Below are 11,230 nucleotides of genomic sequence, written 5' to 3'. Positions count from 1 at the left end.
GAGAAATCGGATGTTGCATTTTTGAAAGCAAGGTTTTTGCTTGTCCAGATTTTCGAATTCTTCGGAAAGGGTTTGCGATGTGGTGATTTATTGCGTCGTCCATACCGTTTTGTTCCAAAAGGGATTCTCTTAACGAGTCGTGTTGTGTGGTCAAAAGAAATCTCTCTTGTGCCATGATATTTGTCTCATTGTTAATGAATGAACGTTTTTGGTAACGGTCATCAACAATGCACCCAATCCTTTAAGTTATGTATATGTACTATAACTGAATAAATTGTTACCAGCTTTTCGGCGTCTATATCTGACTGCAGTCACCCCCTTTCAGCATCAAAACCCGGAAATTATATTTATTTTCTACAGAGTTCTAAATGTTTACCTGTTCATTATTTGTGATGATATATAATTCTAAAATGTCTACTAATAATTAAAATGCAAAGTTAGTGCTGAATATTGTTTAATTATAAAATATTATAATTAAACCATATTCATTAAACCAACCTTCTGCATCGTTAACTAAAAACGACCAATTCAAATATTATGAAAAGAAAATAAGCAACCCCTTTTGACAGTAACGTAATAATTAGAGGTTTCACATATCACCTACCTGCTAAGCAGCAGAAAAACTACCCTTTGCGCGTAAATAATTCGCGATAAACAATGCGTCTACCTACGTAAAAACCACTATTGTCAACTACTTCTTGCATAACAATATTTTAAAGTTCAATTTATTCGACGCGTGAGTATATTTCGTTGGTTGAGTAATCAAGCGATGCAATTGGCCCACCAACATCCGCATCTCCAGAGTTATCTCGAATCAAGATTATAAAGGATGTGATTTGTCACATTGTCACATCGGCAGACGATCACACGATTCGAGACAGCAGGTGATCAGAGACGAGCTTAGACACCAAACCGAAAGAAACACATGAGATATAACAGCGCATCGTCCAGAGGAAATCACGATGACATCCCAGCTTTTCTAGCTGCACTCAGTCTACGGAATACAACGCGAAATTATTTCTTTGCGGTAATTGTACATAATAAAAATGAATAGTTACCGGATTTTTCTGCATCTATTTTAGCTGCCAAATCACACCCCTTCAGCCTCAAAACCAGTGGTGTAGTGGGGCCAGAACGTCGTTCCGGTACTATTTTCATGACCGGTGATGTTTTAAAGGATATCGTTTGACTCGTTTGCTAACTATGTGACGTATCAAAACAAATTGCATCAAAGCCAATGCGTTCGCCGGTGCTACTTAAAATATTGTGGGTTAGATTAGGTCAGCTATTAATTAAATCTTTACATAGTATATCACCTTATTGTTAATTTTTTCATATGGCACAATGATAGTGATCAACATTACTTCCATTTTCTGCTTTGCATCACAAAAAAAGCATCTATAGATTTTTTACCAGAAGCTGCTTCTCCTTTGAACCCTTCTAATATATTTAAATATAAATACATTTCTTTGTTTACTTGAAATGGAATAAAAATATAACACCTGTCGTCTTTATCGTATAACTGACTCGAAACTGCCAGTATGTATCAGATAAAAAAGTTACGTGTGCGATTAATTACTACTGATATCAACGCAAATAAAAATATATTTCGGATAGTGCTTCACGAACAGTCAACGGCGAATCACATAATGTTTTTTTCGGAAGATCTAAAGCCTATCTGTGACGTTTACACGCAACCGGGAAGATGGTATTATTTAAAATACATCGTATTTGTATTATTTTTATATATCAAAAAGGTAAGAACATAAAAATTAACTTATATACACATACATATATAGTATATAAACAAGATTAGCGTTATTTTAGTTGACGAGTTCAATCTTCCAAACGAATAACTTATGTGATGAGAAAGAAAAATCGCAACCTCTATCGGATCATTTCAATGTAAGTATACTATTTTACTTCTATAAATGAACGTATGTACAGGAGGATCCATTTGAAATAGCAATAATAAAATTACTTTTGAATACATTGTATGTACATAATTACACTAGACAAATTTATGTTTATAAGTATGTGCCGATTGTCATAACTTGGTGTTTCTTAGTCATTTGTAGGACGATTAAAACGCAAAAATACCTCTTATAACGTAGTGACTTCTATATATTACATGGTGTCCCCACCTTTGCGCGCCGGGCAAAAGTGCGCAGACATAAACGCGCCGTCATAATCGCGCAGCCTCATATGTGCGGCTAGCATTTGCGCGCCCACAGCATCGCGCGATTATAAAAATATAATTAAAATAAAAAAAATGTAAATTAGGTTAGAGGACTATGGAGATAGAGGACTATAGATTACTATTATATGATTTTGGTTAGCTTATAGAATTTTTTGCGATTTTCTAATGCCAATACGATTTTTTTTTAAAGCTATTATTTCATCGTTATATTTGAATCTCCATTGGTCGATGAACTCAGATCGACATTTTCAATGTCTTGTAATTTTTTATTATTGTAGTTCATGTTTTACTTATGTATGTGTTACAAAGCAAAAAAAAACTTTCTACGTCTGATAGAATATTCCTCTAAAATCAAACGAGTATGAGTACTGACCCAACTTTTTTACTTAGGTTTTAGTACAATTTAGTACCCAAAATTCCCACTATTTAGTACTGAAAATTTTAATGAATTAATTACATTTAATATGTATTTACATGTAAATAAATACTATCACACCTATTTGTGATAAATTAGAGCAAATTATTGATGCTTAAATGATTTAATACTATTATTCAACATAATTTTCATTATATGTTTTTTAAACCTTAGCTACCCTTAAATATATAGTTCAAACTTTGTTTTATTTTCTCAATTTTCATTCAGAATATATCATGTAATAGAAGTGAAGTGAATACAAATTGAAGTAAAGTGTATATATTTCATTTAGTATTGTTATTTGTTCCAAAATAAATCTAGCTATCTTTGTTAGACAAATTTTGAAGAAGGCCAATGTGATAATGTCGTTTCAAGAAATAATATCAAAATGATTTAATTAATGATGCAACATTAACTGCTTTCTTTAAAACCATATTACTATATTACATAAATAGCTCATTTGATTTTGAATTAATTGTTAAATAACCTTCGTGCTCCTTTTATTTTATTACCAAATATCATTAAATACCATTTTTACCATTAAAAGAAATTTTAATGAAAATATTATTGTTATGAAATTACGTAACCATGTTTGAGATAAGGCACAACGTCATAAACACGTATAAAAAACAAGAGTTATGTATACCGAAAATTGAATCAACCAAAGTGATTACGTTACAAATATTAAAGAGAGAAAAAACATAAAAACATAATTACTAAATTAATTTGGACATAAATCGCGGACTAGACAAAAATAACAGATGTGAAGAAATATATAAAAAATCATATGAAAAAGTAATTATATTAAAATTATAAAACCAAAGAAGCTTAAAATAAGCACTACATAAAAACGCATATTTTTTAATTAGGTTATTTCGGTATTGTATTCGAATTGGAAACTGTAATTTCAATGTTGTGTGATATAGTTTTAGTTCCATACTGTGGGACCAAAAAAAGTCGTGGATATAATTTCGCGTATTTGGATTTAGAGGCCCGTGGTTGTCTAAATCCTGCATTGAACCTTTGTATTTAGAGATACGATTTAATAATTTGTTTTTTTAGTTAAAAAACTAATTAATCAAATGCGATCATATCTACTATTTGCCCCGCGGTCCATTTTACTTTTTTTTATCAAAATTACAGATGTTTATGAAGATAATAAATATTTATTTAATATATTATCTTTGTTGAGTTATTTATAAATTATAATATTCAATTTTAAGACAGGGCTGTCAAATACACACATTTTTAAATTTATGGTATTGTATATGATACATTGTGAATGAAAAATTGAAAAAAATAAAACAAAGTTTAAACTATATATTTAAGGGTGTTAAGGATTAAAAAAATGTAATGAAAACTGAATTTAAGAATGATGTTGAATAAGTGTTAATTCAGTTGTCATCAAAATTGTCTAATTTTGTTTCAGGCGTTTGATGCAGTATTTTTCTCCGCATCAAATTATGATGGTTTTTATATGGCAGCCGGAATTGAACGAAGACCAATGGGAATTTCCAACGGGTTGTTTTATTTAGTTGTAAATACATCACATATACTTGAAGAATTATTTTTGGAACAAATTTCATATTTATTTAATCTATTTTATATATTCAAAGATTCCTGGAAAAGGTGTTTTATGCAGTAACAAAGTTCCTGATACGCTGTTATTTGGAACAAATAGAAATCACTTCGACGTCGAAGGTATAAAGTTTACCCCAGTGGTACCTATGGAACAATGGAATGTATCATTCGAAGGGAAAATGAGGTAACTATCTACATATATACTATAACTTTCAAAGTTTCTTGTTTGTCTTTCATTCCATTCACAAGTTTTTATTGTTTATCTCAATAAAAAGCCGTGAATAAAATGCAGTTGCGAATTTCAATCGACTATATAACAAATATTTTGTGGATTCTAAAACGAGCCAATCTTTGTAAAAAGTCGATAAAATCAATTTACTCAATTGATAAGATAAGATTAAATACCGCAAATAAAATATTTAATAGCCTTTCACAATTTATGTATAACTTTTATTTATTTAAACATTAAAAATGCTTTTAATATACATCCTTAATTGCAACAAAAATGTTTTTTTTTTCAATATTAATTCTCTTGACAATTTACTATAGAGATCAAGTTGAATTTTTATTGTTTACTATGTATTAAATAGTTATTTGCTATTGTTATAATACTTTTTATCACCAACTGTCTACTTATTAACTTCTTGAGACTACTGTTATTGGTAAAATATCAGTGAACATGTCATTAAAGTGCTTATCTGTTCTTATTATTTCATACACATGTGCTTGTAAACTATAGCACAATTATTTATTATGCTTTATGTTTTGCACATAACAGAATATTTTTCATTTTGGTGAATTTTTTACTGTGTTAAATATTCTTCTATTGTTAGATTACCAACTACTTTTCATTTTCTAATTATTGCTGGTTTTTATTGTCTTTGTCAGTTTATTTGTTAAAGTGCAGAGTGAATTTAAAAAATATAAAAAGTATTAAAACCAATTGTTTAAGTATTTGCAACTTGCAGATGAAGTTTATTCGTTACGCCAATATTATAAAGGTGTTTTAAAATTAACGCAAGATTTGAATTTGCCGTCATTTGTGAGTGTAAATGTTGGCAGCCCTGAAAAAAAAATTTGACAGCTGAGCGTTTAGGGTTAGTAAAAATGGAGCGTGTTTTTATTATTGAACAATATCTGAAAAATAATGAAAGTTTGGCGGCCGCAATTCGAAAATTTAATACAAAATATGGTCGGAATAGTGTTTTAAGTTCGTAACTGCGAAGAGATTAATTGAAAAATTCAGTTGGAGACGCTAAATACACTACTCGTCCAAAAACAAGCCGTTCAAATGTCAATATCGAAGCAGTGCGTGAGAGTGTTGGTGAAAATCCCGGAAGAATTGCAAATTTCAAGAAGCTCTTTATATCGTATACTTCAAAAGATATGTCTCCATGATTAAAAAATTCAATTAACACAACAACTAAAGCCGAATGACCATGCACAGCGAAGAGAGTTCGTTGAATTTAATTTCGTTCGTTAATTTTGGGACATCCTATATAAGCGCGCAAGAGGATTGGAGATTTGGGTGGATTAGGGCCACTTAAAAGTGCACTTTTTAATAACTCTACCAAAACATAAAAAAATACATTTAGCTTAAAGGGACCAATATAAGTGCCGACAAGCCATTGGAATGTGGTCAGCAGGTTCAGCAGGAACCTAAATTACAACTTTAATAGATAATCGTTACGCAACAAAAGTAGCAGACTTCAACATTTTTCACAACATGTTTCCGCCCCAAATATTTGCATTGGCCATGAGTAATAAAGAGTCAAGCAGTTCCCTTATCTCGAAAAGCGAATGTAATGTACTCACGAGAGTTCCATTGAATTACACTTCCTTCAAGAACTAGATTTTAAAACTACTTCACTTCCGACTTGGGACGCATGAGTATCGATTTAAAAGATCTAATAAGCAACCGCTTTTTACTTCACGTCAAAATCTGAAATCCAAGAATTTAACCCCATCTTCAGAGATTTGGAAGCAAAGTAACGCAAACAATGATACGATGACAGCACGTATCTATATACTATCTCACAAATCGTAGATGATATCAAAATAATAATCTCTACAATTTGTTTATTATATTACAGATATTCTTTACTTCGGATATAATCTCATAATTTTAAGTGACGATCTATCCAAACTTTATTAGTTGTAGTTTGAATAGATCGATAGATTTAGTCAAATTTTTATTGGACCTTTGACACTATGTCAAAGACTTCACATTTTTTATTGATCTACACATATTATAATATCAACATTTCAGATTTGAAGATAATCCGGATGTGACTGTAGACGTGAAATTTGAAGGCAGTTGGAAAGCGAAATCAAACTGTTTTAATTATGATACCGATCTGGACATTCACACCATTGCTCGATCTATAGCTAGGGAGACATGGGGAAAGAAGCTCTTCAAGAACTTGAGCAGGTATGGTATATACAACACACTATAAACATATAATATAGGCACACAAAAATTATATGTGTATGTATTTTAGTGCACATCAGTCGCATTATGAACAAATCGGAAAAATGACTGCAAATATTATCGTAGACGGAGAAGAGTACAAAACCTCTATGGATTCGTTTAGAGATCACAGCTATGGTTTGCTTAATTTTAACAAATAGCATATTATAATGTGCTAGATGATTATAAACTAATCTACGCATATTTCTAGGTGACCAGAGGGATTGGAAATTGATGCATCGCTATGCTTTTCATCACATATTTTGTAAATCTGGAATGTCTATCGTCGTAGGCGTAATCAGCCAACCTTGCACGGCTTCATTGTAATTTTTCATGTTCTCCTTACTTAAAATTGAGTTTATTTTCTTCATAAGAATCGCTCGAATTAAAATACATTTAGCTTTAACTTATAGAGAAATATAGGAAAAATTAAAAATCAAAATTCGACATTCGGAAAGTAAAGATACAAAGTTAAAGTATTTCTAAAACATTTTATTTTGTGATTAACATATGAAATATTAAACGTATAACTCAATGTATTTGGTAAGCCTGAGGACGAGTTTCTTGAAAAGAAAAAAATGACCACCAGTTTAAGCACAACGTTGTTGTGACTGAGATTTGTTAAACTTACCACGTCACGCAAACCCTAGCAGAAACAGCGGAAACATCATGTTTCTATATCTATTAGCCTTGTATCTTTACATTCAGATTATCATATCAGTACTAACAAGAACGGCCGTCAGAAAGTGCTGTCATTTTACCATAGCCTTTCATACTTAAATACCAATCGTACCCCAATTATTACACATACATATATAAATAATTAAAACATATTATATATATATACATTTTAGATTCGAAGTTGGATATGTATGTTTGCCAGACTCCAAAGAATGTATTCCAATTCAAAGTTGCGACTTTAAACTATATCAGCATGGAGAAAATGGTACTTTACCTCAAGACTATGCATTTACTATCGAAGCAGGCGGTATTCAATACGTTATTCGGGTAATTATTTTTTGATAGATATTATGTATAAAACTTCAGACGGGTTGTAACATAAATTAGTTCAAGCAATTATCTTCCCTATTTAATCGCGTGTTCTAGTATTGTTATTATGAAACCAAATGACCTTTATGCCTGTACTACACTCTCTGGAAGTTGGCCAAGGTTGGCCAAGGACGGAGAATATAGTTATTTTGGTCGAGTTCGGTCTAAAATCTCTCGCAAGTTGTCCGAGGTTACCGAGAACGGGAGGTAAAGTAGGGGTAATTCAGTCAACTTGGCCAGCTTCGAGCGCTTCCGAACATTGTCGGTAAAAGGACCGGAGTCAAAGGGACCAAAGTCGGAGCTGCTCTTTCGAGCGCGAGCGGTGAAATACTTCCCTTTTTGCTCTCTCGCGTGTTAAGTGACGAGAATGAGAGGGATAATGATATGGTTTTTCGCAAACTGAGATAGAACGAGTAACTCGGTTCAATTTCAGTATGCGCGTAGGCGTCCCATGGTCAACACGCATGTCGAGCGCTGCATCGGGGTCACGTGGTCAAGTTATAATACCACATGCTTATCGGGGAATCTTTGAATATTTTAGGGCACCAAAAGGGATTAATTATATTTTTAATAGTATATTCTTCTAACAGAAATCGTTATTATATTTTTTTCATATAAAATTAAATAATTAAAAAATAATTAGTGGTACTTGATTTTGTTAAAAAAAATCGTTTCATATATTATGTATTTTCCTAGATCGGTTTATATAAATGTCACACCATAGCGAATTCTTATTTAGAATCAATGGCGACAAATTCTAGGATAGTCACAGATGTGGTGTTCGTATTCTGAAGTATCAATTTTATGCCTTATGTCATTTTTCAAAAGCCTACAAAGATTTTGCGTAAATTGGATATTTACGACCGAAAAGTATTCATTGATATTGTATTGGTGAGTGCCCACACAACATTTTATAATTATCAGTAGCGTAATTTTAATAATATGACAATTTAAAAATTGCGATTATTTGGCACTTTTTTCGATCGCGCGCAAATATGCCGGCTGTACGTGACAGAAGCCGCTGTCCGGACGGCATATGAAATTTGCGACAGTGTGGTCGCTTACCGAAGTCGTAGACCGACTTCAGTTGTAACTTCGGTTCGGACAACTTCCAGAGAGTGTAGTGCAGGCATAAATGTTACAGTGAATGTGTATTTTTCAGTGAAGTTATATTTTCACTAGTTAAGTCCAAATACATTTTCACCAATAGATATATATATTTCTACTAGCGATAATTCTAAATCGTATTTTGCTAAATAAGAGAGCGCAAAAACAATTATCACTTCTCAGAAGTCAAAAATTCACGGCAAAAGCAATACAATAGTGTCGGCGGTTGGAACGGCGCCGTTGCGAAAATGTAGCTTACTTCACTGGACTAATTATATGCTTATTTACCAAATATACCATAAAGATAGACACGTCTGATATTTTTTAATCTCATGTTGCGTTTTATATTTCAGGTTAATGTTATATACGAGTCTGAACATTTCAAAGGCTTCAATTGGGACGCTAGACTAAGAGAGAGGTTCGTTAAATACCTAGTAGATCAAGACATTGGATGGGGCGTTTCAGAGTTTCACTATAACAATAAATCTGGAAGACCGGAAAAATATACAGAGACTGATCCTGAATGGTATAAAACTCTGCATAGAGAACGAATTGCATCATAATTTAAAAATATTAATGTCATAATTAATTAAATATATTTTTTTATTGTATCAATAGCTTTTGTTAATAAATTAAAAAACAAATAACGATAATAAATTTATATTTTTATTTAAATAACTTGTTTTGTTTGTTGTTTCCTCGACAACGGACAACAGTACACATTATATATTTTCCATACATTAAAATGGAATCTACGTCTACCTCAGAACACAAAATCGACGAAGTGAAAAATCAGTACGATGTTGTAGAAGATGTGGCTCAAACCATAAATAGAACATTCAAACAGAAACTAATGTCCATGGATAACCAGAACGATAAAGAATCTCAATTAAAGGTTTGAGTAAAGATATATATAACCAGAAACAAATTATTTCATTATATTCTATGCATATATCACAACTTCTTAAAAAAAAATACTAATAATACAGCCAAAATCATTTAATTTTTAATTTGATGCAAATTACAATTTATTAAAATTGTATTATTTCAGAAAATTTATATTTACGAACAGTGGATCAATAAAACAAGAAAAAACACAAAAAATCTTCTGAAATTGGCTGAAAAACTTGAAGTTTCGTTGGTACATGAAATATTTGAAAATACCCTTTTATTTCCTGCTAATTCTAATGTATTTAATTATAATTTGCCATTAAATTATATTTTAAATCAGTAATATTTAACAATTAATATTTCAGGAAAAACAGTGTTGCATCGATGCATGGTGTAAAAATATGAATTTAAAATCCGAGCATAAAAAACTTGAACAGAGGTAATAATTACAACTTTATAAATACTCTTATCCAACTATTATAATTTTTATTTAATGTTTTAGAATGAATTTAGAAAAAGAAAATAATAAAAAGGTACTTATTATGAATTTAATTTTTTCACTCTTTACTTTATAACTTCGGTTCTTTAATTTTTTTAATATAATACTTTGGTTAATCTAATAATGTGTCACTATTGAAAAATATAAAAGATTAAATTGAAATGATACGAACCAGACCAGCTTCTCGTATCTGGCATTAAATAGATCAATGTGCAATTCAGGTTGACGAGTCGACTGGTGCACACTTCGGGGACTGAGTGGAAAGTGAAAATGTTTCCTCGAAAACAGAAAGGAAATGTATATACCGCCTGAAATGTACAAAAAAGTTATCGAAAGGATCGGCTACTGTAAAAGTTTTAGAGGCGACCATTTAATTCATATTATTTTTCATAGTTCGATTAATAAAAAAATCCGAAGATGTCCTTAGATCATCTTCATATACAAAATTATTTTACGTTGTATATCTGATATTAATTCTAGATATGACATGTAGGATATGCCAGATATATTAAAAGGGAATACCTTTAAAATTAGCACTTGCGTTGCCTATGCTATTGCTACTAAAATTAATAAAATATACTTATTTTTTGGTATTTCAGTGTTCAGAGTGGATAAAACGCAACGAGGATATTTCGCAACGCATCAGAGACCTCGAATCAAAAATTGAAAAGTAAAAAAGCGATTAATGTGTAGTTTTTATTACAATATTTATAAATGATATTGGATACTTTTTGTATTAATTATTTTCTGTAAATAATTTTGTTCATGAATATTTTTTTCTAATGTTGTGTTGCGAATGTTTTCTTAATTTTCTTCCATGCTTAATTACTTTGAATAAACTGACGACCAAAAGTTGGACTGTCGCATTTTACAAGCATGTACAATTTGCACCGGTAAAACTTGCTGCCGGCAACTACCTTGGCACACTTTCTCCACTAACCGAGCAGGAGATCATTGCGAATCTTGCGAATGTTAAAAAATATAATGTAATACTTACGTGTAAATAATATCACAGAT

At 31.2% G+C, this 11,230-nt stretch overlaps 2 protein-coding genes across 2 annotated transcripts; both read left to right on the top strand.

Moving 5' to 3' along the window:
* The first annotated feature begins 1,553 nt into the window (after positions 1 to 1,553).
* On the top strand, positions 1,554 to 9,501 carry LOC148229615 (uncharacterized). The gene is made up of 9 exons (XM_088196866.1): positions 1,554 to 1,757; positions 1,828 to 1,905; positions 4,045 to 4,152; positions 4,232 to 4,380; positions 6,466 to 6,627; positions 6,698 to 6,804; positions 6,878 to 6,989; positions 7,521 to 7,674; positions 9,177 to 9,501. Exons 1-9 carry the CDS (start codon positions 1,650 to 1,652, stop codon positions 9,384 to 9,386), a joined length of 1,188 nt encoding a protein of 395 aa, XP_088052992.1. The 5' UTR covers positions 1,554 to 1,649; the 3' UTR covers positions 9,387 to 9,501.
* A 67-nt stretch (positions 9,502 to 9,568) lies between these two features.
* On the top strand, positions 9,569 to 11,230 carry LOC148229614 (uncharacterized). Its single transcript, XM_088196895.1, has 5 exons — positions 9,569 to 9,718; positions 9,875 to 10,012; positions 10,080 to 10,153; positions 10,217 to 10,247; positions 10,813 to 11,230. The coding sequence occupies exons 1-5, from the start codon at positions 9,569 to 9,571 to the stop codon at positions 10,885 to 10,887; spliced, it is 468 nt and encodes a 155-aa protein (XP_088053021.1). The 3' UTR covers positions 10,888 to 11,230.

The sequence above is a fragment of the Plectrocnemia conspersa genome, unplaced genomic scaffold (assembly GCF_051122295.1).
Source record: "Plectrocnemia conspersa isolate PC_06_02 unplaced genomic scaffold, ASM5112229v1 ptg000011l, whole genome shotgun sequence".
NCBI lineage: Eukaryota > Metazoa > Arthropoda > Insecta > Trichoptera > Polycentropodidae > Plectrocnemia > Plectrocnemia conspersa.
The sequence above is the reverse complement of the archived record's forward strand: the minus strand, read 5'-3'. Positions and strand labels throughout refer to the sequence as shown.

Bases quoted from the DNA above. Each gene is read 5' to 3' on its own strand.
- LOC148229615 (XM_088196866.1), top strand. From the start codon at position 1,650: ATGTTTTTTTCGGAAGATCTAAAGCCTATCTGTGACGTTTACACGCAA. The intron at 4,153-4,231 runs GTAAATACATCA...ATATATTCAAAG, and splicing joins ACGGGTTGTTTTATTTAGTT to ATTCCTGGAAAAGGTGTTTT. The intron at 7,675-9,176 runs GTAATTATTTTT...TTTATATTTCAG, and splicing joins GTATTCAATACGTTATTCGG to GTTAATGTTATATACGAGTC.
- LOC148229614 (XM_088196895.1), top strand. From the start codon at position 9,569: ATGGAATCTACGTCTACCTCAGAACACAAAATCGACGAAGTGAAAAAT. The intron at 10,013-10,079 runs GTATTTAATTAT...TTAATATTTCAG, and splicing joins TATTTCCTGCTAATTCTAAT to GAAAAACAGTGTTGCATCGA. The intron at 10,154-10,216 runs GTAATAATTACA...TTAATGTTTTAG, and splicing joins CATAAAAAACTTGAACAGAG to AATGAATTTAGAAAAAGAAA.